The sequence below is a fragment of the Gopherus evgoodei genome, chromosome 12 (assembly GCF_007399415.2).
Source record: "Gopherus evgoodei ecotype Sinaloan lineage chromosome 12, rGopEvg1_v1.p, whole genome shotgun sequence".
Lineage (NCBI taxonomy): Eukaryota > Metazoa > Chordata > Testudines > Testudinidae > Gopherus > Gopherus evgoodei.
Window position 1 is genome coordinate 33,269,821 of NC_044333.1, and position 27,921 is coordinate 33,297,741.

Consider the following 27,921-nt stretch of genomic DNA (forward strand, 5'->3'; position numbering starts at 1 on the left):
TGTCCCTGGTAAATGATCTTACCTCCAGTGTTTTTCTTAAGGGGCAGATGAGCTTTCATATCATAGTTAGTCTCATTTGGGTGGTAGCCATATCCCAAGTACACTATTAGTGGAATATCCTGTTCAGTTTCCAGGTGGATCACTAGAGATGTATTTTCTGAGGTGACATTGACTTGGAGAGCACTAATATTGCCCAGATTCAATAGGCTCCTGTTTTCCTGAGGTGCTGAAAATCTTGGCAGCATTATCTATATTTGAACACACAGAGATTCATTCCTAAAAATGTATGACAGTGCCTGGATCCTATTACGTAGTAACACGATGCAGCTACATGCTAAGTTCAAAGCACATTTTATGGGATTTATTTCTAAAAACCCTCTGATTTCTTCTTTCAAAACATACTATAGGGAAAGCATTCCTAAGCAAATCCATCCTGGTGGACAGCTACCATAAATAAGATTTCCTATTGTATGCCTGCTCAAATGCAATTTGCTTGATACTTATGGACTTTTCAGAAGCTTGTCTATCAACTCTACATTGGTTCATCTCAAAGCTCTATGGTGACTGGATACATGGGTTAAGGAGGAATGTGGGCAGGCTTGAAGTACATTTGCAAGTGTTCCATATGTGAGTTTTTAGGAAATGAATGGCATGCTACTCATCAAAATGATTCCAGACTGTGTTTGCCAGATGAGTAACAATATAGATACCTGCTAAATCGAAAGAGTTGAGATTATGGTCATCCTGAAACACAAACTGATATGTAGATTCATTGTTGAATGATTTAGGCATTAGTTTAATGATTTTACACATGGGCTAGGAGGCTTAGGAGATAGTAATATGGGCATGCAATATTGAGATGAGAGAATCAGAGAAATGTAGGGCTGGAAGGGGCCTTAAGAGGTCATGAAGTTCATTGCCCTACCCTGAGGTAGGATTATGATGGTTTTATTATTTAGACATCACAGTATGTTTCAGGCTGACCATAGCCAGCAGCCATCTTCCTTAGCCAGTAGGATTCTCATGTTTCTTCTTGTTCATCCACATGATAAAGGAGAAGGAAAGGCTGAATCACATGTAGAAACAAGATGCACTTTCAGGCCCCACACATAGACCTTGTGAAAGAGGTGCTTATTGTGTTCATCCTGCAAACCATATGTAGTCCTTCCTAGCATGTGCATGCACCATGCTCTCTCTTTGTGTGTTGAGAGTAAATACAACATTACCATTTCTCTACTGAGCTTGCTACTTGGAGAGGAGATGATGATGATAACACAACTGACATTTATAGAGCACCTGCAACCCAAGGATCAAATTAGACTCCAGTTCACACTGAAAGAGAGGATTGGATTTACCTCAATGTTTTCAGTAAGTTCATTAACTGGTATGACCAATCCATCAACGCTGGTAAGACTTAGGCCTCCCACGGTTCCACTGATCTCAAAACTGGTGTCACTTAAGGAAAAGGGATTCACTGCAAAGCTCACCATCTACAGCGAGACATGAATGACAAGCAGCATTTGAGTTGTACAAGATACTTTATTAAAGTCACAATTTTTATATTTCCATGTAGATTAGAGATGAAGTCAAAACCAAACCCAAGAGCCAAACAACCCTGGACTTCAGGGAAGTTCGGCTCCAGATCCAAGTTTGAAGCTGGCCTCATCTCAATAATGGACCAATCCCAGACCTTACATTTTGGGAAAGTTTGGAATGTGATCTGCATATAAATACTGCAGCTCAGACACATCTCTAATGTATCTTTAGCATGCAGCAATCACTTTCCATTCATATGTAATCTTTTTCATGGGTCATTTAGATCAGGGGCACTCAACCTTTCCAGACTATTGTACTCTTTTCAGGAGTCTGATTTGTCTTGTGTACCCTAAGTTTCACCTCACTTAAAAACTACTTGCTTACAAAATCAGACATAAAAATACAACAGTGTGACAGCACACTATTATTGAAAAATTGCTTACTTTCTCATTTTTACCATATAATTATAAAATAAGTAAATTTGAATATAAATGTTGTACTTACATTTCAGTGTATAGTATATAAAGCTGTATAAACATCATTTGCTGTATGAAATTTTAGTTTGTACTGACTTCACTAGTGCTTTTTATGTAGCCTGTTGTAAAACTAGCCAAATATCTAGATGAGTTGATGTACTCCCTAGAAGACTTCTGCGTTCCCCCAGAGATATGTGTACCCTGGTTGAGAACCGCTGATATAGATATCTGGGGCCAAATTAAGTCACACCAGGGTTAATCCAGAGTTATTCCATCAAAGTCAAATTGCTGTGCCTCTCCTGAAATTACTGGAGTTGACAGCATTCATAAGTCTATTGTCTGAGGTGCATATCAGAGTATGTTAAGAGTTATGAGTACAGATGCAGGGAAAAAAGGAGGGACAGCCAAAGCCTGTGAAGACAGTGGGAGTGTTTCCACTGATGTTAGTAAGTTTGGGATCATGAGTTAACAGAGGTGAAATAGAGAGGAGGAATTGGAAGGAGACATTTAGACTACAACAGTGTATAGGATTTTGCCAAGCCGACTGTTTTGAATCAGCCCGGGAGACCCTGAGAAAGAGGAATATAAAAATATCATAACGAGACAAAAATGTACTAGGGAATAGAGTGTGTCCTAGATCAGACAATGGAAGACACCCAACTGGCAGGAAATCTGGGGCCCTATTGTTCCCTACAGGATCTGAGTAGCTTCAACTGACTCATATGCTGCTTGGGGAAAATAATGTTTCAAGCCTGCTGGTTAAATAATGGTATAGACACTGTGATCAGCTGGCTCCTCGTGACAGTGAATGCAACCAAATGGTGAATGGGGTTAGAGTTATCAATTGAGTCCATTGCTGTGGGCAGCTGAGAGAGCAGTGAAATAGGCAAGGACTGTGATGGGAAGTGCCTTTCCAGTAAGCTCCTAGTTCCCTTCAACTACCTGCACCAAATCCCATGCAATCAGAAAAGGAAAAGGCTCCTCCGGCCTGATAAATTCCACGTGAATTTGCTGACATAATTGGAGGGCCAAGAACCAGGATACCACACGTGCCAGTGCGATCATTGTGAAAGGAGAAAAGGCTCCAAACTCATTAGAGCAAGAGAATTAATGAGTTTATCGAATATGTCAAGTCAGAGTAACAGTCACTTACCCTTATATCCACAGTCTCGTCACTGTCTCCTGAGACACTGAGAGAGGAGGCAGAGGGGAGAATAAAGCTGGCTGAGCTGGAATCAGAGATGTTAATGGATGTGCCATCCATGCTGTCTGTTTGTAACCTGTCCAGAATTGCGGTCAGACACAAGCAGAGAAAATAAGAACAGATGGAGACAAAGACAGAAGTATTAATAGCACAGTGCAGGGTTGCTAAGCATAGTTGATGTTACATCCAGAAAGGCTTCCTGGCTGAGTGAGTGTAACTGGGCTGGAGAACCATTTCTAACTCCTCTGGCAAATACTTCAGGACCTGTCTCTGCTCTCTGTAATGCTCTGCATGCCACTGGTAATGAATAAAGGACATGATTTTTAAAAAATGTGCATCTGCACTTGCGCACTTAATTTGGGCTTGCAGTTATACTCCTATTGTGAATTGGGAGGTGCAAGTGCATCTAAATGTCCATTTACATGAACAAATACTTGATTTCTATGCACTATTGTTGCATCTGCACAAATTAGATGAGCAATTGCATGTCAAGTGTGATCTGCATAGTTGAAAATCATGCTCTAAGTAAACTGATTTGGGGATGATTTTATGACCTGAGAACTCACATTTTCTTCTGCCCAAACCTGTGACAATTTTTTACTTACAGCAGCATCAGCAAACATTGAAAAAGAAAGAAAAATTAGCCTTTTACAACAAGTGTTTTCCGTGTATCTACAAATTTAAGAGGGTGATGCTTGACCTATGTAATCCCAGAGAATCGTTCTCTTGCTACAGATCATATATGAGAATGTTCAGCTAGTCTTACTGAAATTAGTCAGAGTTAAAACTGTTTTTACAAAGGATCACCAATTACAACTTCACAGCACCTATGGATTTGTTACCATCTGTATAACATTTGGGTGGGTGACTCCATTTAATGAGAAAATGATAGATATTTTCCTTGAGAATGATTGGAGATTGTAAGGCATGTAGAAGGACAGGCCATGACTGAAATGTGCTGACTATTACCTGTTTATGTACATTGCGACAGAGGGAGCGACCAATACCATTGGTTCATCATCTGGCAGTTTCCCAATCAGGAGTGTGCTTTGCAGGTTTTCAACTGTGTCCAACAGCTGGTGTGAGACCAAACTCTGGAAAGGACAAGGGAGTCTCCTGATATGCACTTGTTATTTGAAAAGAGCAGGGAACACATTCTTTGCATTAATTTCCATTTGTGATCTGTCTGAATTTATAACCATGCTTCCCTAGTTCTAATTTTCAGTGTTTCTTTTTAAGGCAGAAGACTGGGTAATAATCTTGGTAACCTCAATTAAAGTTATTATAAGCAATAAAATGACTGTAAGAAATAATTAACAAGCCTTAGTGTCTGCTGAGAAATTGGAAAAGTACTATTAGTGAATGACAGAATGAAGTATCAGGTGGTCCGATACCAAAGTGATGGAATAGTGCAAAATGATAGATAGATAGATAGATGATTCAAAGGTCAGTCTATTATGAAAGCATGAAAAGGGTATCTTGGTGTAGACCATATCCATAATTCTCATGAGAGCAATGCATACAGTGAACAAATTAAATATTATAATAGTAATTATAATCTTAAAATACACTGCTCTGTCCAAAGATCTCAAAGCACCACAAACTTTATGGCTGTGATTCAGAAGTTACTTATGCCAAAGTATGTGAATAGTCTCTTTTGGACATGACTTCAAAAGGAGTATTCTGTGCTTAATGCACATGCTTATATACCTTGTTGAATCAGGGCCCGATTGCTTACCCTTCATACCACCCTGGGCCAGGGGAGTGTTATGATCCCTAATTTACAAATGGAAAAACTGCAGCATAGAGAGTTTAAGTGAAATTGTCTGGAGATCACACAGTAGACCAGTGTCAGACCTGGGATTAGAATGTAGAACTTTTGATTGCTAAGCCTGTGCTCTAGCCATTAGCCAACTCTGGCCCCTTAAGTTGGTCATCAGATCACTTTGTCTCTCTTCTGTCAAAATTAGTATCTTCAGCATCCCATTAACATATTTGTGTTCTATACTGAATACCCTGCGCTGTCCCTGTTATAAGGTATTCATATCCTCACCTCTCGAATTAGATTAATATCACACCCTACTCACAGTGATGGAATTAAAATGCTTACAAAGGCATTTGTAATAATTCACATAGAAGTATGAAAAACCCATAACATAAATCTGAATAGAAAATCAGGCGGAAGCTTTTCAGAAGGTTCAAGTAAGGTAACTGATTTCAGTTTACTCCCCTGATGAAGTCCGTGGAGCTAAAGTCTCAGACGCACTGAGCACATGTAACTTCCTCAGAATTTGGTTCAGTAGGGAGGGACAGAATCAGACATGGAAGAATCCTATTACAATAGATGATCTAATTTATCCACTAGGGGAAATATTACTCCTTACAGTATATTCTGTAATATACTACTCTGTCCAGTCTGTTTTCAGATATCTCAAGTAAAGTTTTAAGAGGCTGCTATCTCTTCCCTTAGGAGACTATTCTATAATCTAACAAAATCTCCCCATTCTATTTACCTTGATGTTCAGCCTAACCCCTTTGCTCCCCAGTGCACTCTAAGCAACGCCACTTTCAAACATGCACAAGTCAGAAGGGCTTTTTTATCTTCCACACCAGGCAGACACACATGCACTTTATATTAGAAACTGAGCCACATGAAAACAACCTGTCCAACCTCTGATGAGGAAGCATCCTCTGTCCCATTTTGTATGGAAGCTGTGAGTACATTGCTCACTGCGTTGAACAGGTAGCCAGCTGCGTCCTTTCGCTTCTGGTAATCCTCACTGTCCTCTGTGCTTACAGTGAGTAAGAACTCACTGACATCTTTGAGAGAGTTACTGGCTTCCACCTGAACAGGCGATAAGGGGAAATAGTTATGTGTGTGTGTGTATTAAAAATAATAGGTGTTAAAATGAGCCACTGTTCTCGCTATATAACATGAATAGTCCAATGGGGCTATTTGCAGAGAAAGGTATTTTTACTGTTGTTATGTCTTTGTATTACCATCGTGCCTAAGCCCTGGTCATGGACGAGGACCCCACTGTGCTAGGTGCTGTACAAACACAGAACAAACAGGTGTTCCCTGCCCCACACAGTTTACACCCTAAGTAACTGCTCAGTGAGAGAGAGAATATCACATCCCAACCCTTCAGGCCCAATCCTAAAAGATGCTGAGCAACACCTGGAAGTGCTCAACTTCCATTGTGCCCAATGGAAGTGTAGGGTACTCAGCACCCTTCAGGATCAGGACCTGATGCTATGAGCTGGCAGAACAATCCAGGCAACTGTAACAGTTTGACATGTTTTATATGCAGTTGCCTAACTTGGGGACATTGGCACAACCTTACCCCCATTGGTAACAAGACTCCCATTGACTTCAACAGTATAAGACTGAGCCCCTGGCTAGTTTCAAGTGCTCAGATCTGAGGGTGGCAGGAGCCAGAAAGACAGATGGACTATTCCATGGTGTATTGTATGTGTGACGGGGTGTACCTGGGCTTTTGGGGCCCTCTGCTGGAGGCCCTGCAGTCCTACCACACACTGCTCCAGGAAGGAGCAACAAAGGTGTTTCCTTTAGGCTTGCCTAGACAGGCTGAATAGAAGGAGCCAATCATAGCCCATCAGGCTCAGATAAAAGGAGCTGTAGGGGCTAAGCAGGTTAGTTCCTGGCTGGAACTAGAGAAGCAAGGAAGGGTGCCCCTTCCTGGTCACAGGAGCACATGTGAGAGCCACAAGATGGGTTCTGGTGGTACTTGCATTCAGCGAGGAGGAAGAGGAGTTGAGACATTCAGGCCTGATGTCAGGGTGAAGAGAAAGGGGCTACAGGGGAAAAGGCCCAGGGAACAGCAGCAGCAAACTGAGGGAAGCCATACAGGGCTGCTCTGACTAAGACCCCTGGGCTAGCACTCATAATAATGGGCAGGCCCAGGTCCCCTCCACTGGCCCTCTAGCAAAGTGGCTTAAGAACCAAGAAGGAGACAAGGCTCTGTTGGGAAGCCCAAGTGCAAGGCAGGATTTAAAGGGGCCCTGAGAAAGGGCTGAAGACACTGGTGAGGGCAGACAGTGTGCTGAATTCTTTGCTACCATTAGGGGTCCATTCGCTGTTGGACTGGAGGGTTGAGCCACTAAAGACCCCCCTAGTGAGGTGAACAACCTACGGGGGTGCCCAGAGCGGGGGAGAAATAGGATTGCAGCATCCCACCCAGCTGACAGGAGACATCCATGAGAGATGAGTGTCCCTGTCACGGTACCCAAGCAATGCTACTATATTGTTAAATGTATTTCAATTTTTTTCTCCATGGCCTGTGCTCCATGTGAAGATAGAAGGGTGTTGTGCATTCCCTTTTATGCGTAAGTATAGACACTGATTATTTTGTGATCATGAAACCAAGGTAATAATTACACTGGCAGGAGCCAGGCCCAGAGTGGTCAAGAGGCTGTGCAAATTTTACTACACAGTGCAGCCACTGCCTATCCCTCAGATCTGCAACCCCAACAGCTTCAATCTTAACCTTCTGCTCATGAATCTGACTGAGCTACATTTTTGTCTTGACTACGGTTACTAGCCATTGCTGAAATACTCCAGCATCATTTCCTGGCTGCATTTGAAACTGTCTCAGAAATCAGGAGAAACTGTTGTTTTTTTATTGCTAGTGTGCTGGGAAAACAGCCTGCAAAAGAATTATTCTGTCCCTTCCCCATTGACTCACTTCCCTAACAGCATAGCGCAAGAAACACTGGGATGAACCATGAAACAAACAGCACCATCTACTGATTATATAACGTTCAAGTAACATTCAGGGACTCCTAGCAATTATGGTAAAGCTGAACAGCTATGCCCAGCTACTGCTGCTGTGAAACTCCTCTTGTGGAAAGCTACTTGTAACATTTAGTTCCGTGGGAGCGTGTACATGACAGTAAGGCAAATGCCAGGAAGTTACAAGCATGAAGCCAAATGGATTTTGGAATAACTCAGCTTTGCACTTATATAGCAATACCTTTAATCCTAGGATCTCAAAGTGCTTTATAGCTATGAATGAATTACCTCATCTGTGAAACAGCTAAGTATTATTATACCTATTTTATAGCTTGGTCACTGAGTTAGTGGCAGAGCCAGGAATAGAACCCAGGAGTCCTGATTCCTCGTCTCCCATTCTAGACAATACTGTCTCCTGACACAATCTCTGCTCTCTGAAACATTAAATGAAGAATGGGTTACTGCACATAGTGATGCTCTCCCAGGGCCAGGGGGTGTGGTTCTGGGGGTGGAGATGTGGATCAAAGCTCTGCTTACCTGTGCTGAGGAAGAGAGCTCTTCACTCCTGTAGGTGGCTTCTTTCAGTACCTCTGACATCTGAAGAGCAGTCTGTATCGATGTTACATTAACAGCAGACAGAGTTGTCAGCATCAGCTCTCTCAGCTTGGGATGAAAGGAGATAATTAGAGACAGGAACAAAGATGTTAATTGAGAATGTAAATGTAAATACTGTTGGATATTGACAGTCTAAGTTTGCTATAGATCTAATGGCAGAAACAAGCTCCCCAGGATGGATAATTCAAGCTAGCATTAGCTCTACTTGCAAATTGCCACTTTCCGTAGCTATTGACTGTATAATCACAGGGATATTTTGTCACTCTGAGACACAGGGGATTTACACACATCACATCCATTAACAGTAATGAAAACTACTTGTGTGAATTCCTACCCATTGGGATGAATGTATAGGCCTGAGTATATAAATACCACCTCCACTGAAAGCAGAATTGCAGACTATTGGCTCAGAAGAACAACAAATCATAGCTGATGAATTCAGCATACATTGTACTTCTCTAGCCTCTTTCCCTCCAGGAGCTCAAAGCAGTGGAAACATTTCACTGAGCCTCATACCACACCTGAATTGAGCCTCATCCCACTGTTGTGAGGTATGTAACACACACAGGCAAACAGGTCCAGTCCACAAATAGTGGCCAAGCTGGGAATAGGATGCAGGAGTCCTGACCCCCAGTTCCCTGCTCCAGCCATACTCTCACCCTTGAGAGATCCCCACTAAATTCAACATGAATGATGTTTTTAGCATGCAGTTTTACTTAGGGATTGCAGAATCAAGACAGATGTTGGGACTCTACTACCTCAGCCCAGGGGGAGAGGGTTTGGAGAATCACAGAGGGAATGCTTTTATTTCTAAGGGATCTGGGGTAGGGAAGGGAAGATATTTCACCTCTTTTGAGCATCCCCCACTGGCTGCTGGTGGGCCAGTGCCCTAGCTTTAGTAGGGACTGGCTGCCCGCAGTCAGTCTCTGGGTAAATGCAATGCCATGAGCAGCACTCAGGGAGGTGGTGCTGGGATAGCCAAGAAGGAGAATGTTGATATGGAAGGGGTGAAAAGTCAATGACTCAGAAGGGCCAGTGGTGAGAAATGAACAACTGCTTCTTTCTAGCTGAAACCTATGGCAAATGCTGGCCCAAATCCTGAGAGATACTGAGAATCTACAACTCCCATTGACTTTGGAAGGAGGTTTGTCAGCCCTTGGAGCTACTCAAGAAATCGTCTGTGGTCTTTACAGAATATGGAAAATGCATCATTGTACTGTAAAAAAATAAACCAGGTGGCTGACCTCCCTTCGAGTGTCAGTCTGCAGAGATGTATTAAAGGCCTCTCCCTGGCTCTCCTGATTAAGGACTGACGACATTGACTTATACAGCTGGAACAGGGACATGCTGTTGTTTCCTTCTTTTAAGATGGCATTTGCTTTCTCAGCTAGAGTGGCCTGCAGGGTCTGGTTCCCAGTGTTCATATCTTCACGTCGAACCTGATGATGCAATTAGACATGCCCACAGCCTTGTTACTGCTGCCTGCTGGTATTATTACCCTTTCACAACCTCCATTACTATTCTAGCGATGATCATAATAAGAGCTGATCAAGAAGCTGTTCCCCCTGTTTTCAGGGATTTTTTTTTTCCAATTAAATTTTCCAACCATCTTTAGAACCACCCAAGAAAAAGAAAACAACGTTTGCAGAAACATTTGTTTAAAAAAACATTTCTGTTTTCATCTGAAAAAATGTTTTGATCAAAAGTTTCCAACTCTTAACTTACAAAACAGTTAGTCTTTTCTAGAGATGCATCTGGTTTGGTCCACCTGACTGACTGAAGACAGATACTGATAGGTAGTGGTATCCTTCATGTTAGAAAAGAGAGAAAGGGCCCAATTCACCTTTGTAGTACTTCAGTCTTACTCCAGTATGATGCCATTGAAGTCAGAGGAGTGATGAGTAACTCCGGTGAGTAACACTGATGAAGCAGTGGTGCACATTCTTTTAATAAGTATCAAGATTTATTATTGGGCCCCCTGGAGACAGGTTCTGGTATTTATCTGGTTTTTCTAACTCCCAGACTAACTATACATAGCCTGTGCTGTTCACTGTCTCCCTAAATTCTGGCCTGAACAAATTGTGATGGAAGAAACTGCTGGCTGCTCATGGGATTCTACAAGGAAGCTTGTCTAATCCTCCTTAGTCAGAAGGATGGAGGATGGTGGCTGTGGAGCACAGGAGAGTAATGGGTATAAAATGGGGAGAGGAGGCTCTGGAAGGTGGCCAATTCCCCAGAATCACAGGTTTAGCTATTGACAATGAGAGGCCTAGAAGGGAAATGATTTTTCCGTGTACCTTGACAGTAGCATCAGTCTGAACTGTGTCACCAAAGTTATTGCTGACAGTAATTGTAACATGTAAAACAAAGTTATTTTCCTCTTCTCCAAGGGGAAGATAAACCGACAGGAGTTCAGGATGTGGGCCACAGTTCAGGAGGGAGCCTGAAAGAGGAAAGACAGTTACTCATCATACACTTCACACCCCACTGAACAGCTCAGCATCCTCCAAAGAGGCACTCAGCACTGTGCAGGATTGGGCCTGTAGTTATCACCATGGAATCCTATCTCTTTGCTTTGATTTGCAAAATTAAAATAGCTCCTCTGGAGAAAAATTGATAATGACCCTTAAATTCAGATTACTTGCCTAAGGTGATTCCACAATCCTTAAAGGGATCCTTTAAAAATCTCCTGCAGTTTTTAAAGGGAACCTATCATAGACTCATAGACTCATAGACTCTAGGACTGGAAGGGACCTCGAGAGGTCATCGAGTCCAGTCCCCTGCCCTCATGGCAGGACCAAATACTGTCTAGACCATCCCTGATAGACATTTATCTAACCTACTCTTAAATATCTCCAGAGATGGAGATTCCACAACTTCCCTAGGCAATCTATTCCAGTGTTTAACTACCCTGACAGTTAGGAACTTTTTCCTAATGTCCAACCTAAATCTCCCTTGCTGCAGTTTAAGCCCATTGCTTCTTGTTCTATCATTGGAGGCTAAGGTATAATGGAGGCTAAGGTATAATAATCATAAAGGTCATGGCCCTCTTACACATATATGCCCCGTTCATACCTGTTTTTTCTTTCCACTGTCATAGGGCCAGGTTGAGCAAGGGCTGTATCTTACTCCACCAGTTTAAAGTGAACAACCCTATGTGCAGAACAAGAGGCTACTCTGTCCGAGTTGAGGGTATCAGAATCATGCCAGTTATTATCTGGCCAGCAGCAGAAGTGGGTTACACCTGTGCTCTTGTTAGTGATGGAAGTACAAGGCTGGGTGCACACACAGGGAAGCTGCCATTCAAACAAACCAGCCCCAGAACTTACCTGATTTGAGGTAGAAGCAGTAGGTGAGCAGTCTGCTGGGTGCAGCGGGGCAGGAGTCCTTGGAGCAGGCAGTACTGCAGGAGATTGTGAAACTGGTGAGCACCGATCCCTCCTTGGGAGATACAGCACAGAATGGGACCACTGGTGAGGGCACCATGCTGACAATGTAGGTTTCATCGCCATATTCATGCCGAGTCATTGCTGGAAAGTTCAGAGGGAAAACACCAGTGATGATCATCTGACGACTTTCAGCAGCACGGAGCATCGTACGCTAATAATGATGCAGTTTGTTCAGGCTCTGGGAGTGGTAATGTTGTCTAACCAGAGCTGAGTTACCTTCATAGGCTAATCTATAGCATAGACAGTGCTATACAAACATGGTTTTATTCCCCTTGTAAAGAGAAGCTGGATTATAAAATTGAATATTCATCATAGGGCTATTTCCAGATGTGTCTAAATCAGATGATTAACATCATCTTGGATTAGGGTTGTTGAATCGGGGCTTGTCTTTTCGAACACTTAGTTTGTGACAAGCTAGAGTGTAAATCTGCCCCACACCAGCCTGCCATTAACTAAGTGTCTGTAAGGACCCTGCGGCTGGGCACTACGCTTTGAAATGGGAGTAAGCTAAAGTGCACTAGGGTACTTTTAGCACATGGCAGCAGAGTCCACATAGACCTCTGGTGCATAGTATGCTATTGTGGGGTAGATTTTCCACCCCCCCTCAAATTTGCCACAAACTAAGTGTTCATATAGACAAGCCCTCAATCATCTCAAATTACTGCTTGTGTGGGGTGTACAGGAGTGTAGTGGGATGGTTACCCGCTCCTGCCCTTTGCAGCTTAAAACAGCCCAGGAGGGGGCTGTAGCTGGAGCCAGAAGCCTGGGCTGATGGCGGGAGTGGCTGCAGCTGGGGGCCATGCCCCAAACTGAGCAATAAGGCTGCATAAGAAGGCCAGGGGAACCAGAAGCAAAGGCTTCCTCTGGCTGTAGAGGGAGAAGGGCCTGGCTGCTGGGAACTAGATAAGGTACCTAGTGTGGAGCAGGGCTGGGGAAAGGCAGCAGAGCTGGGGAGCTCCTGCCTGGAAAGCCTCAGGCTGCGGCCTAGGACTAGGCCAAGAGGTACTGGGGTTGCAGGGTGCAGCCCAGGGGTAGGCCAAGGCAGCAGGTCCAAACCCCTTTGCTGATGATGAGTGGCTGATACTGCAGTCTGCCCCAGGGCGTGGCGCTAGACAATGACTGGCAGTAGCCAATACTGAAGCAAAGTGGGGATAGAGGGCGGGGGGTTCCCAGGGAGGGGAATCCCTAAGGAAAAGGGGTTGTTGCCAGGGGGCAGAACCCCATGTAAAAGGGCACCGGATCCAGGGAGTGACACGGGGGCCAGCTGGGACAGGTGGATTACTGGCCTGCGGAGGGCGCTCCGAGCTGGAATATTGAGCTAATTCTCAAAGTGACCAGCAGGAGGTGCTGTGAGGGTGGGGCCACCCAGTTACAAGGAGACAAAAGTTTAAGTGGCCTGAGAGGCCATTTAACCTACCAGGCTGCACCTGAAGTCACCCCCTAGCTTGAAGTGATTTCCATCATATACAGGGATTACAGTTTTGTTCAATGGTTCTCAGCACCTCCACTATACAAATTGTTCCAGCATTCCTGCCTGAAAGGGGATCTTGCCCAATTGGTGGTCAAACACAGCTACGGTTAGGCTGGGTCTTCATAAGGGAAGAAGCAAAGGTCTGCCAGAAGAGGGGCCAGGGAGGATTGGTAGCTGAGAGCTTTCTCTTGAGGGCTGAGCTGGAAGCCTGACTGGAGATAGGGGCTGATCAGGGACTGCAGCCTGCCTGAAACCATGGGTGGAGGTAGAGTGTGACCACCTTCGGTAGTAAGCGTGAAATCCAGGACCTGGGGCTGGTGTTGGGATGGTTTGAAAAGAAGAAGGTGACCAGCGGAGCCCAGATGGGCTGAAGACTCCGTTGTTTTGTTACATTCTGGTGGACATTAAGTGAAGCACTCTGAGACTCTGAGAAGAGTTGGACTCTGTTACCTGGTTTGGCAGGAAGGCCAGATCACACCAATGGCTGAAATTGGCCATAGAAACCATGGGACAAACGGAGGCTAAGCTATTGCAATACCACATATAGCCCCCAGGGATGTGTTTCAGTTGCAGTTTTGCCACACCTCTACTCTGTGCTTTGTGTGTGTGGGTACCAAACTATACATCATAGTCTGGCAAAATGAAGAAAAAGGTCACTGTAAACATAATGGCACTTAGTGTATCAAATTATTTAATAGCATATATGTCCTTTAAGATGTTTCTTCTCCTACTATGTACGATGTCTCCACATTGCAAAGAGATTGTATCTCAGTGGAGTTTTCGAACTCTGGCTTTCCCCACCTGTTAATTTAATTCGAAATGCTTCTCCGTGTGCCTGCAGAAAGGAGCTGTTCAATACCAATGTAGATCTGTTGCTCTGAAGCAAAGTCAAGGAGCTCTGTCGGAAACCCTTCAGACTGCAGACTGAAGGGAGGGAGGGAGGCTGGAAAACGCAACAGGAAAATTAACAAAGCAGAAGAGGCTGTTTACTGTGATTTCCATCCAGAGAGTTCTGTGTGCTACATTGTCTATAGACCCAGTCCTGAAGCCTTTATTCAAAAAACATATCCTTTGACATCAGCAGGAGTTTTTCCTGCTATGGTACATGGCAATACAGTGTACTAATAGTGACAAAGAATGAATGATATTTGGTGAAACATTCATCCACCTGAATATACATGACAAGGTTGGAAATCTGTGTGAAAAATGCATGTGCAACTGGGTGCCTGCTTTTACACATGCAATTATCATGATTATCTCCACTGGCAGCAAATGTCTTTAAGGTACCTAGGGAGACAACCCCCACCCTTACCTCAAAGGGCTTCCTTTCAATCTGAGTGTTTATTTTTTGTGGGTGCAGCATTCCTGACCAACCCACTCATCTCACCTTTGACTGGAATGTGTTATCTAAATACCAGTTATACTGTACAGCCTGGGAGCCTTCCTGCATGGTGGCTCTCAAAACAACTTCTGCAGTGACATTCACTAGCCTGCAGTTTGTCTCACACCTAGAAGGAAGGCAAGCCAATAGTTATGCACCAACAGATGACAGTACTCCCAGCTAAAAGCCCACCCGATTTTTTCCATCTTTTGGTTGTAATCTGATTAACTCGTGAGTTACGAGGCAGGTGGTACACAGAAGTCACAAACAGCAACATTTTGAAAAACTCCCAAGTGACTTTGGAGCCAATGTCCTATTTTCAAAAGGAACAGAGGTACTGAGGATGTGTCTACACTACACTTGCTACAGTAGCACAGCTGAGGGGTTGACACTTGCTACAGTGACAGAATGGGGTTTTCTGTTGATGTACTAAATCCACCCCATTGAGAGGAGGTTGCTAGGTCAATGGAAGAATTCTTCCCTCAACCTAGCAGTGTCTACACTGAGGCTTATGTTGGCTTAAATTCACACCTCTGACCAATGTACCTCAGTCGACCTAACTTTGAGGTGTTAACCAGGCCTTAGAAGTCTAAGTTTACAATACAAATTTTTGCAAGTCTACAAAATTACATCAACCTAAGTTACAATGAAGCACAGCCCCTGCAGTAATTGAATTGGTTTTACATGTCCACACTATGTCGGCGGTGCACAGCCTAACCAGGAGCGCTTGCACCAATTCAACTGCCAGTGTGGAGCATTGTGGGATGATTTTTGAAAGGCAGCAACAGTCTATGTAAGCAACGCAGTGTCTATACTGTCACTGTGTCAACCTGAATACATCGACCTCAGTGTTATGCCACTTGCGGAGGTGGAGTTATTAAGTCAATGTAGTGGGCGAGTTACATCAATGAGAGCTGCATTTTAGTGTAGATACTAACAGTTGGGTCAACATAAGGCAGCTTACATCCACCTAAGTCTGTAGCATAGACCAGGCCTAAGTCTCATGAAACTTAGGCTCCTAAGGGCCATATTTTCAAAGGTATTGAGGTGCCTAAAAATGCAGATAGGCCTCGCTGAAAATTGGCACATTACTCTCATTGATTTCAGTGGTTGCAGGAGGAAATGTAGCAATAAGAATGGGAAATAAGTACTATGGTTCCAAGGCAGACCTGATTTTTGGGCGCAGTTCTTGTCTGGCAGTCACATACAGACATTGCTCGTCCTGCTTCTCTTCTTTTCCAGGGCTTCTGACTATCACCTGCAGGGTCACTGCTGAGTTTGGCGGGGGCAGGCAGGCAGGTGGGATCTGTGCCATGCTCTGGTCAGTGGGAATTACTTGATGCTGCACACATTCCTGCCACCCAGGCCAGCAAGCCCCTGCACAGACATTTCCTTTTTAATGTTGGCAATAATATCTGGCTCTTCTGTAGTAATTTTCAGACATAGATCCCAAAATGCTTCACAAAGGAGGCGAGCTTCTTTATCCCTATTTCACAGATGGGGAAACTGAGGCACAGAGAGGTGAAGTGACTTAACTAGAGTGGCCCACCTGTACAGTGGCAATGGAAAGAACCCAGATCTCCTGGGTCCCGGTCCAATTTTAAACCCTGAATGCTTTTCCATTGCTGCTGAAAAATAGAAGCCTCTCCCAGCTTCAGATACAGCAGGCCTGCTTCTCAGTGTAAAAAGGGGATATGATACTCTGGCAGCACCGACACCCTCTGCTGTCAGGCATTGGAACTCGGCTGGGAGCTGCCAGTTAATTACTGCTGGCTCATAAGTCTCTGAATATGGGTCAGGTGGCAGTAGATCCATGGTGGAGGGGGCTCAGCGTTGGGGATACACATCCTGAGAGATGGAGCTCGAGGAGCAGCCATCGCGAGGAAGAAGATTAGACTGGGGACCATGTAGTAGTGTTGTGAAATTAGCATGAAGGGTGATATTTTGACTGTACAATGAGCATGTAGCTTTTTTTTAAAGCCAGGTGGGGTCTATACACTCTTACAGTCAGTCTGGCACAGCACATCCAGTATGATGGGGAGTTTACCATTAGGCAGCTAGCTGATGGTAGGAAAAAGTCAAAACATGCACTGCACATACCGCATTCCCAGGTGAAGGTAGAATTATCATTGTCATCTGGCCAGTCAAGGGTAACTGTGGTGAACGGATCCACATGGCGACTAGGTTTAATGTATATTTTATTTTTCCTTTTGTCATCCTAAACAAGAAGTGAGAGTACCAATTAGAGCAGCAATGTGTGTGAACAGGTGTCTAACCTTTCATTATTTTATAATGAATAAGAAAAAGGGATTTGCGGTGTGCTATTAGCAGAGAGAGCCAGGGCTAAAAAAATCAGGGCCCAATCAGCTTAAATAATGGTTTTGAAGGGAGGTCTATAAAATCATGACTGGTGTGGAGAAAGTAAATAAGGAAGTGTTATTTACTGCTTCTCATACCACAAGAACTAGGGGTCACCAAATGAAATTAATAGGCAGCAAGTTTATAACAAACAAAAGGAAGTATTTTTTTCACATAACACACTGTCAACCTGTGGAATTCCTTGCCAGAGGATGTTGTGAAGGGCAAGACTATAACAGGGTTAAAAAAAAACTAGATAAATTCATGAAGTATAGGTCCATCAATGACTATTTGCCAGGATGGGCAGGGATGATGTCCCTAGCCTCTGTTTGCCAGAAGCTGGGAATGGGCGACGGGATGGATCACTTGATAATTACCTGTTCTGTTCATTCCCTCTGGGGCACCTGGCATTGGCCATTGTTGGAAGACAGGAAACTGGGCTAGATGGACCTTTAGTCTGACCCAGTATGGTTGTTCTGTTCTTATATTCTTAACCCCAATAAAGTCAACAGGAGTTGATGGTACTCAGCAACATGAAAAATCGAGTCCATAATTATGTGTGTTGCAAATGTTCTTCAGGCAGTACTTTAACAACCAAGAGATATTTCTTAGCTTTTCCACCTAAGGTTATACCTTTTGAACAATACTCACATTTGTCTTTCGGATGTTTGCTTTGGATTTGCCTCTGTTCTGAGACGAATCTGTTAAATATAAAGAAGATAACAGAATGTTTTACTGCCATTTGTGAGGCTGCCAGACAGCAGTGACTGAGCATTATGACTTAAATAAATCATGATTTGCCTGCAATCTGTTTGAAAGTCAGGGTTACAGGAATCAAGCTCCCAGGTTATGATAAGCAGAAATGTTGCAATGGTCAAAATAATAACAACAAGCAATATGAAGAAGAGGGTCCTGCTTCTCTTCTCACTTACAGTGGGGTAAATCAGGAATAAATTCACTGAAGTTGATGGAGTTAAACTGGTGCAAGTGAAATAAAAATCAGAATTTTATTTGTATTACCATGGTGCATAGGAGCCCTAATGCTGAACCAGGATCCCATTGTGCTAACTACAAATATTGACCAAAAAGACAGTCCCTGCCCCAAAAAGCTTGCAGCTTAAGTGGGAGTGCAAAGACAATTTGAGCAAGAGCAGTGGAAATTAAGGGCTCAGTGTTATTACAATAACCCGTTAGTTCATTGGATCAAGTGTATCACTATCTTTACACTAGTAGGAATGTAGCTGCAACTTGAGCTATCTAGCAGCATGTTATTTGTCAACAGCGGTTTACGTTATGCTGAGATTCAGGTATTTCCCAGGCCACATCTGTAGCTAATTCTTTCTAGCACAAACAGCACATGTGCAATATGTAACCTTGTGCGGAGAGACCCCAACCTGGGACTACTTCAAAGCCAGGGTAGCTCTCTTGATTAGGCAACAGTAATAAGAAGCTACTGTTTTGTTTTTTTTAAAGGATTTTTAAAATTGAATTGAGAGCTGGTAAGAGGTACATAATGGACAGTCCTTGGAAGTCCATTTTCTTATATAGGGCTTGATCCTGCTCTATTGAAGTCAGTGGCAAAACTTCCAATGGTTCTGTAGTGCAGCTGGGGCTGAATGAGACAATAACAGAACGAGCAATGCCGGCTTCCATGTATTGCATAGCCAGTCTGCCTCCTCCTCTATACAAGGGGACACCTGTACTGGGTGAGGAGCATGTTTTTCCTTCTCCATGCCTCGTCAGTCTCTTGCCTCTCTACGGAGATTAGCAGCAAGAGAGTCAATTAGTATATATGTAGGCTCTAGTTTCTTTCCCCAGAGAGTCCAAGAGGATTATCAACACTGGCTCAGGAGGGAAGCAATTATTAGAGTCCTATATGCAGACCCTGCAAACACTCAGTGCAGTGAACTGATTTATTGTAAAGGGTCACAGAATATGATTGCAAACAGCAGTGGTAGGTCAGCATTATTACCTTCTTTAAGAGAATTGTTGGCCAATACGGTGATGCTCCCAATCTCCAGACTCATGTTCGAGAAGGCATTCATAGCTAGCACCTTGACCACAAACGTACCTAGGAAGGACAGGGTGCCAAAGGTAGATCGGGCATTAGCAGCAGCAGTGCACTGGATCTACATGTTTGAGTCATAAAATCCAACTTTGTGTTCCAGGCCTTCATGAGGAAATCCTCTTCCTCCTTTGTGAATTACTAGGCAATACTGGAATAAACTATGCCTTTAAAATACGTTATTTAGGAGTTATTTGATCATTTAGCTCTTGAGATTTTACAAGAATTATGATTATTGGCCAATAAAATTCAGTCAAATTCGCTCCAGAGGAAAGAACTCTTTCTTCTGTCCCTCTTCTGAGCCTCCAACTACAGTTTTATTTACACCTATTCCAGACCCAGAAAACAGTTGAGCACCTACTATCCCATGGTATTGTTACATCCAGGAACACTGTAACCTGCCTGCCTTCAAATTGAACTTCACTGTATCACAAACTCCACCCTGTTATAGGGTTCTGTAACACCCTGACTCTGGGTGAGTCAGCAGCAGTGGGAATTGAACCCGTGACCTCTGAATCTAAAAGCATGAGCTTCACCTGCCTGAGCTAAAAGGCAAAATTTATTGTTTGCCAAGCTCTGGCAGGCTTATCAACCTCTCTGTGTGGCCCAGCCACCACTAGAAGGGGAGAGAGCACCACAGTGAGTGGGAGAGGGTTACACTTGCAGCTTTTCACAATATCTCCACCCGGGAGACAGAATAGCTGGAGTCAGGGCCAACACACAACCTTCCAGTGTGATTGCCAGCCCAAGACTACCCACATCAGAGCAACTCCATCCAGATAATGTGGCTTCTGCCTCAAGTCTCGCTCTGAGTCTGTTAGGACTGTCCCCCTGCCCTCCCAGCGAAACGTGCTTGCACAGTGTGTGCCCCTCAGTTGCCTTGCAGATATTGTGGGGCCCTCTCCAAACTCCAGGTACCAGAAATAACACTTTAACCGCACTGTCTCACATCAAGAGTTTGAAAGTTGTGCTGCCACTGTCATGGTACGAAGCCTGGTGTAAAATGTTTTGCAATGCCAGAAAGCCCAGCTCTGGTCATTACCATGCATTAATGCTCATGGGCATACACAGCTGCTAAGTGTCAGATCTTGTATTTGTTAGAAAAAAAAGAGACTGAAGGCCCAGTTCTCCACTTTGTTATACCAAGTTTGCATTGACCTGACACCAGTCAAATCACTGGAGTCACACTGGTATAGAACTGGCCCTGAGCTTTTAGGCTGCACAAAAATAATTGCTTGAATCAAAGAAGTGTCAACAGAAAATATGCAACTGCACAGCTGCCACACCGAGGGCACAGCAAGCTGCATGTCCCATCCTTCTTACAGACACACAACAAGCCTCTTGTCAAACTGAGACTTGACCGTAACTATTGATTTGCCTTTTTAAAGCATTACAAAGAAATATTAAAGGAGAGAAAAAAATACAGTATCTGCTATGTGGCCTATATAGCTCTGAAACTGTGATGCTCGTGTTTTCTATGTAGGAAACCTTTGAGTCTATCTGAACTCAATCTGTGTGCAGAGACAGCAGCTATTTTGTTCTCAGAATTGCTGCAGCCTGTTGCAAAGAAGATACAGACACTGCTCTTTCGCATGGAGATTTGACTTTTGTTCTTTCTTGCTTTCCTTAATCTAAAGTAAAAAAAAAAATTCAGACTCTTTGTGTATGGGAAAAAGTAACATGCTAGGGAGCTGTACCTTCAGTATGAACAGGAATACTGTATATTCTAGATTTTCCTTTAGGGCTGTCTTTCTGATGAGAATAAGTTTCATTAGACCCGACCACCTCAAACTTCAGCTTATCTGGTACACCATGAGCCACAGAGACATTTATCTCCAGGTCTTTTCCCATTTCCAGTGTGTGGGAGGCTAATGCAGCCTGAAGACCAGATATAGGTTCAACTAAATGAACAGCAATGGTTTCAGAAATCTCGGATGTCGTCGTGTTGCTGGTCGCCAGAATTTCCAGTTGATGTGCCCCTGGGCCAATCAGCTGCTGAGAGGTACCATCAAGCGTCAGATTGTGAGGGACAATTCCTTCCTTTGCGCTGGATTCAATCAGAGTTGTATTGTCAGCTGTTACAGTGTAGATCACTCCAGTACCTGGAAAGTAGGATTTCAGAACTTGGTCACAGATCATCCAACTCTACCTGTTCCTTGTCACATTCAGGTGCATATAACTGAGCCAGGCAACTATTGCAATAAAGTTCTGCAAACATTCATCTCAATTTTTAGATTCATTCACTTCATCTGTTTTTGTACCCCTTTTGTGTTTGCTTTTTATGAATATTCTAACAAATGAAGCAAGGAATGTCAGTGAAAACAACAAAATTCAAGCAAATAATATTGAATTCTTAATCATGAGCATGCAGACCAGAAACTTTACTCTAAGAGTTCTGATCACCAAGTCAAGGACTAGAGATACGTCATGGGACATGGTCCTACAAGATGCTGAGCACTTTGGCCCTGATTCAGCAAAGCACTTAAGTACATGCTTGACTTTAAGGCTTTGAATATCCCTATTGACTTCAATGGGACTTGTTCTTAAAGTTAAGCACATGCTTATGTGCCTTGCTGGATTGGAGCCAGAACGTTCACCTGGCTCCCTGGCAGGATCAAGCACTATGTGTCCAATCAAAACAGCATGAATATTGATAGTTTAAAATGTTCAACACAAGCTGCAGACCAAGAACCATCTATAGAAATTATTCTGTAAATAATTTTGAATAACAAATACATTTGAGAAAAATTAGTCTGTGACAAATTCATCTAATAAATGATTTGTAATGAATTATTCATCCAGCTCTAATATATAGTTATCATGCTTTGCAGTTATTTAGCAGCTTTGCCCCACACTGACAATACAGTCCATACAAGTGCTCCTGGTGAGGATGCGCACCACTGACACAAGGAGGCAAGTGTGCACACACAAGCAATTTAATAACTGTAGTGGCTGTATGCTGATGTAAGTTAGCTGAGAACCTTGAGAGCAAAGTTCTCAGAATGCTTTACAAATATGAATTAATCCTAACAATCTCCATCTGAGGTAAGTCAATATTGCTATATTTTTTATGCAGATGGGCAGTTGAGGCACAGCCAGGTTATGTGACTTGCTCAAGGTGCAGAGCTAGAAACCAAGAGATGGGTCTCCCAGTGCTCCTGCTCTAATTGTGAAACACAGTGCCAATAAGAGCAGGGTGTATTCTTTAGGCCTGTGTGCTCCTTGATTGTCAGACATACCAAGAAGAGAAAAAGGGTTGTGCTCACATCTGAAGTGCTGCAGAAGCTATAACATAGACTTCCTAGCACAGGGATGGGGCGAAGTTAGTTTGAGAAAGTTAACATTTAGTGAAAGCTTTCATTTAAAAAAATACACATTTGCTTAGTGGAGATTCTGCCTGTGCCCACTGAACATGCTACTCAATTGTGCAAACTGATTACTCTTACCTCCATTGAGTTCAACTTGGATCCATAACATCTCCCCATACAGGGTCCTGCAATGAGAACTGTTTCCTGATTCGTACTTGCTGTAGCACCCAGTAATGCTGAGCTGATCCATCTTATCCTGAACCGTCACCAGTTTTTGTGCTGTAACGTGCCATTCACTGGTTGTGCATTCCACAAAGACAGTAAACTCTCCAGGAGAAGTATACTGGTGTGTCACATTGCTGGACAAGCTTAAAATGCAAAGGGGACATCCAATAGTCATGGAAGGTTGCACTGAGAGATTTATAGCTGTATGATCTGAAAGCAATGGCCACCATTCCTGAATTATGTTTCTAAGGGAGATTATCTCCTGCAATCACACTGATTCCTATTTTGCTTGTGTATTATTCCAGGTTTAAGTTTGTCTCCCTGTCCCTAGCTCATATGTCGTAACACAGTATGTCAAGGATGATCACGCTACATTTCTTCCCTCCCAAATTTTCATCTCCATTTAACCTACTGCTAAAATCAGTGGGAGCAGAGGATACTCAGCATCGTGCAAGATCATCCCAGTGCTGGCCTATTTTCCTCTCCCTAAGCATGGTCTTATCTATGCTTGTGTCGGGGACTGCAGACCTCAAAGCCCAGTCCACAGGCACCAGTAAGTTCCAACCTGCCACCCAGTGACTTGCTAACAAGTCCTCAAAACTAGATGCTGGACTCCAGCAGAGGACTCCAGTCCTGAGATCTGATTGGTGAAACACTGCGGGTCCTGATTGGTTCCCTGCTTCTATTTAAACCATGAACAGGAAGTTGTCCGTGCAAGTGAATGCCCTCCGGACTGCTTCCCTGGTGCTACCTACTCCTATTGCCTGACTCTGATCTTCTGGTAACCGGACCTTGCTGGCCTCTTGACTGCCAGTCTGCCCTCTGGTATATCTCAGAATCTGATCTCCTGGTATCTGACCTGGCTCCCAACTCCTGCTCCAACCACTAGCTCAGACTGTCCATGTCCTGCTTATGACAGTTTGAATTTGTTGGCGAAAATGTCTTCTCATTGTTAACACTGGTGCAGCTCTACTAGCAGCATCAATGGTAGGCACACTACTAGAGAAAAGGCTCCTGCAGCCACTGGGCTTTGTAACAACATAGAGGAAATACTCCAAAGCACCTAAGGGGTTTAGGATCACAAGTCCCAATTACTTCCCTTATGGGCTTCTGAAAATCTTTCCCCATGCTGTCTAGCCCTGCTCAATGCCCACAGCAGAATAAGGAGGTGAGATAAACCATGGAATGCAAATAAATATCCCTGGGACAATTATTTATTAACTATTTATTTATTACAGTACCACCTAGGAAGCTTAATCAAAGGTCAGGGCCATATTACATTAGGCATTGTATAGACACATAATAAAGGTCTTATCTTGACTATGAAAAAGGTTAAGTTTAGATAGGACTTAGCTAACATGAGTTAGCTGAGATGGGTAAAGCACAACCTCAGCTGGACCACTTTTTCTGAGTAAGACAAGGCCATAGGAGATGATCCCTGCCCAAGAGCACGTCCAGTCTAGGTGTCAAACAGGACACAAGAGGTGACAGAAACAGACAAACCCGGTTAGTGGGGGATCGAGGGAAGGAGGTAACAAAAATAATGTTCACTTGCTGAGATACAGTCAAACTAAAAATAATACTGGGTTTTTTTATAAAGCTCTTTACCTGTGTCATTAATAACATCTTAAGCTATTAACACTGAAAGGATGTTTAACAGCCACTTTACTTGTTGCCCTTTCTGCTCTTTGATTTTTCATTTCACTCATCTTGGATTACGTAAGTAGATGGATGAGTTTTTAAGCTGATTCCCTCTCTGGATTTCCCTGCACTAGAACAATGCAGCAAAGTGTGATTTTCAAATACTGCAGAAAACTATTTGGTGGTTAAAAGAAAAAGTTCATAGTTTCCAAAGCCAGAAGGGACCACTGTGACCTTCTAGTCTGACCTCCTGTATAACCCCAGCCATTGAATTTCTCCAAAATAATTCCTAGAGGATAACTTTTAGAAAAACATCCATTATTGATTTAAAATTGTCAGCAATGAAGAATCCAAGTTTTCATGGAATTAGAATACAATAAAGATAAACAAAGCACCATGGAACCATTTTCAGTAATACCAAGTATGGAAAAATACTGTGAAAAAAACCCAAGATATTAGCTTTAAGCTCCTTGGCAGTTTCTCCTCAGAAGGGCAGCAAGTTTCTCAGTGATTTTGTGTGTACAGAATCTAGATTAAAGTCCACTAGAAGGAAACGGAATTCAATCATACTGAGCAGATGAAAGATCATGGCTGCAGCTTGATAGAATAGGCATTGCTGCTTTTAACAATTTCAAAGCAAGTTACAGCAAAATCCACCCATCTTGCCTGCATGTCTTGTCACTGCTTTGTTTACAGCATCTCATTTTAAGCTACTTGAAACACAAAATACCCCCAAACCTCTAAAACTAAAAAATCCTTAGCCTTTCTGTAAAATCATGTATAAAAGCTTCATCTTACGTTAGAGGGTAATAGGGATCAATAGTGTGTCCATCTCCAGTGCTAATGATACAGGAGAGGTTGCCAGAATAGGGAGAGAGTAGCCATTTCAGAGAAACTGTAATATTTTCAAAGATAAAGCATGTTTCAGTCACGACCAGTTGCAAACCTGTAAAACATAATGCACAGAGAACAGCGTCATCACCTGCTCATTGCAAACTTGTTTTCATGTATTGTTCGCATCTGGACTTAGTTGAAGCACAGTTGCTCTATAAATGCTGCCTTGTTAAGACAATTGAGGGAATTAAAGACATGAAGTACCAAGCTGATTTTTCCCTGGGTTTGCTTGTCATGATTCCTGTTGAAGCATTATACTCTTGAGTGTTTTGTAGATACTTGAGATTCCTAGTCATATATATTTATTCAAAGCCCTATACACAGGAGCAGCTCTAGGGATTTTGCCGCCCCAAGCATGGCAGGCAGGCTGACTCCAGCTGTTTGCCTGAGGAGGGTCTGCTGGTCCCGCGGCTTCGGGATGCCTGCGGGAGGTCCACCGAAGCCGCAAGTTGCGGAAGGCAGCCTGCCTGCCGCCCTCGCGGCGCCGGCAGAGCGCCCCCCATGGCTTGCCGCCCCAAGCACGTGCTTGGTGTGCTGGGACCTGGAGCCACCCCTGCCTATACAGCTGTTATCTGACGTGACCTTTCTTGTTAAGCATACTCTTCTTATGCAATTAATCTGTATTTAGCCATGTCCTTTGCCAGAGTGTGCTCCACTGTTCCAGCCTAGCCTTCCTTGAGAATACGGAGCTGAAGGGAAAAAACATGGGGGGTCTGCATAGCTCAGGGCAATGGTAGTAGGTTATAGATTCACCTCTGGATCACTGGTCCTACTCCAGCCCAGTTCAACACTATCTGAGGGCTGTTTGGTGGACTCATTTCAGTTCTGAGGGGACAAGTGTCTATGTCACACTAACTGATAACTTCTTAGCAGAGAAGCCAAGGATTGAATGGGCCATGGAAATTTAGGAGTGGCCCTTCTTTATCACAGCTGAACCTCTTTGTTGAGGCAGTTTTGAGGATATTTGTGCTATTTACTGCCTCAGCTACACCTATTCTCTGTGTAAGCCCTGTGGCTTGACGCCGACCAGAGATGGGAGGTAACTGAGTGAGCTCTCTGATGGCATCTGCTGGAGAGCAAGGCGAGTTTAAATGAGGCAGTACCTCATTTAAATATCAGCTCTGTTCTCTGCTGTCATCTACTGGAGAGCAAGGGGAGTCAACTGTGCAAGGCACTATCTTATTGACATATTAACTGCAAGTAGTTTGGGGACACTGGGATATATAATTTGACTAAGTTTTGTACTTGGGGCCCATATTTTTGAGATTACTCTGTTGGGAACCCGCCTGGGCAAAGCCTGGGTATGAGGTCATCCTGATGAAAGTGATGTTGGCTGAAGTGGGGTATAGGGTGACAACCCTCCAGAATTGGCCTGGAGTCTCCTGGAATCGGTATCAATCTCCTGGTGACTAGTGAAAGCAATCTGGGAGATTTTGATAGGCTATTTTAAGAAAATGACATTACGTCATATTGGGGGAAAAATAGCAGGAATAGCTTCAGTCATAGTTGGCAATCCTAGTCGGGTAAGGGGCCCTAGACAAAGCAGAGAGAAAGGGCAAAGAACGTGCATTGTTCCTGCGTGGTAGGGATTCTGAGGGGTTCATAACACCACTGGTCCCCTTACATCTAGAAGAGCCGAGCTAAGAGCAGTAATTGCATTAGGGGAGCAGAGCTCACCAGAGGCTTCCAGTTGTCTAGCTAGTGGCAAGCAGAGGTCAGAGCCCTGCAGCAGTTTTTGTCACATGAGCAGCAGGCAGAGCAAAGCAGCATTTGGATTCACCCGCATGTCACAGCTTGCAATAGAAGAGCAGCAGAGTGAGAGGAGTTGCGCTACAGCGAAAACAGAGGAATTCATAGCAACAGTCTGTCAGCCTAGTGACTCTGGTGAGATCTCCCTGTCTTAGCTGCTGAAATCAGAGAGCTGCCTATGAAACAGGGACCCTGATTGTCCTCCTGGACTCTTGGAATCACAAACCAAGAGTGAGGAAGCTGGGGAGCAAAGAACTGAAATGGGAGGCTGGGAGGTAGAACAAACTGCATCAGCCATTCATGGTCTAATTGTTTGGGACTGTGATTTATGCACCCCGAGGTAAATGGTGGTGGAAGGTATTGAACTGGAAATATTTGTCCTAGTTCAACCTGGCCTTTCTTTTTCTCTTCCCCCCTATTAAAATTCATTTGTTTAAACTTCTGTGCTTGAGAGTGAGTACAGATTTGCTTAGCAAAGGCTCCAGAGTGGTTTAGGTTTCCAGATTACTGGATGAGAGTTTGAACCAAAAATGAAGAAATTATTGAAAATCCCCTAAAATAAGGATCTGGCCCTCGTTGCTGCCAATGCCATTGGCAGAAAGGTTAAGTGTGGATACATTAAAATCTCCACTGCTAACATGCCAGCATCTTTCACAAGTATTGAGTTCACTCACACGCCTACAATTAAATTATAAAAGAAAGCAAATGTCTGTCTTTAAAGTTGGACCTGAACTTGGAACAGTACAGCTAGAACCCCTGAGATCTGGGGGAAATTTTGATTTGGACCGGAACTTCT

General features: G+C 43.6%; 1 protein-coding gene across 1 annotated transcript in view; it reads right to left on the reverse strand.

Annotated features, from left to right (window-relative positions):
- Nucleotides 1-27,921, reverse strand: part of PKD1L2 (polycystin 1 like 2) — a 69,450-nt gene that overhangs the window by 30,796 nt on the left and 10,733 nt on the right. The window contains exons 5-22 of the mRNA XM_030581607.1: nucleotides 25,281-25,428; nucleotides 22,755-22,984; nucleotides 21,006-21,410; nucleotides 19,216-19,314; nucleotides 17,895-17,944; nucleotides 16,986-17,103; nucleotides 16,055-16,262; nucleotides 14,892-15,012; nucleotides 14,306-14,447; nucleotides 11,914-12,114; nucleotides 10,882-11,027; nucleotides 9,829-10,023; nucleotides 8,507-8,632; nucleotides 5,879-6,061; nucleotides 4,186-4,310; nucleotides 3,166-3,292; nucleotides 1,356-1,490; nucleotides 23-248 (exon numbers count right to left, since the gene is read on the reverse strand). Of these exons, the coding sequence (XP_030437467.1) occupies nucleotides 23-248; nucleotides 1,356-1,490; nucleotides 3,166-3,292; nucleotides 4,186-4,310; nucleotides 5,879-6,061; nucleotides 8,507-8,632; nucleotides 9,829-10,023; nucleotides 10,882-11,027; nucleotides 11,914-12,114; nucleotides 14,306-14,447; nucleotides 14,892-15,012; nucleotides 16,055-16,262; nucleotides 16,986-17,103; nucleotides 17,895-17,944; nucleotides 19,216-19,314; nucleotides 21,006-21,410; nucleotides 22,755-22,984; nucleotides 25,281-25,428 (2,985 nt within the window). The remainder of the gene's footprint in view (nucleotides 1-22; nucleotides 249-1,355; nucleotides 1,491-3,165; nucleotides 3,293-4,185; nucleotides 4,311-5,878; nucleotides 6,062-8,506; nucleotides 8,633-9,828; nucleotides 10,024-10,881; nucleotides 11,028-11,913; nucleotides 12,115-14,305; nucleotides 14,448-14,891; nucleotides 15,013-16,054; nucleotides 16,263-16,985; nucleotides 17,104-17,894; nucleotides 17,945-19,215; nucleotides 19,315-21,005; nucleotides 21,411-22,754; nucleotides 22,985-25,280; nucleotides 25,429-27,921) is intronic.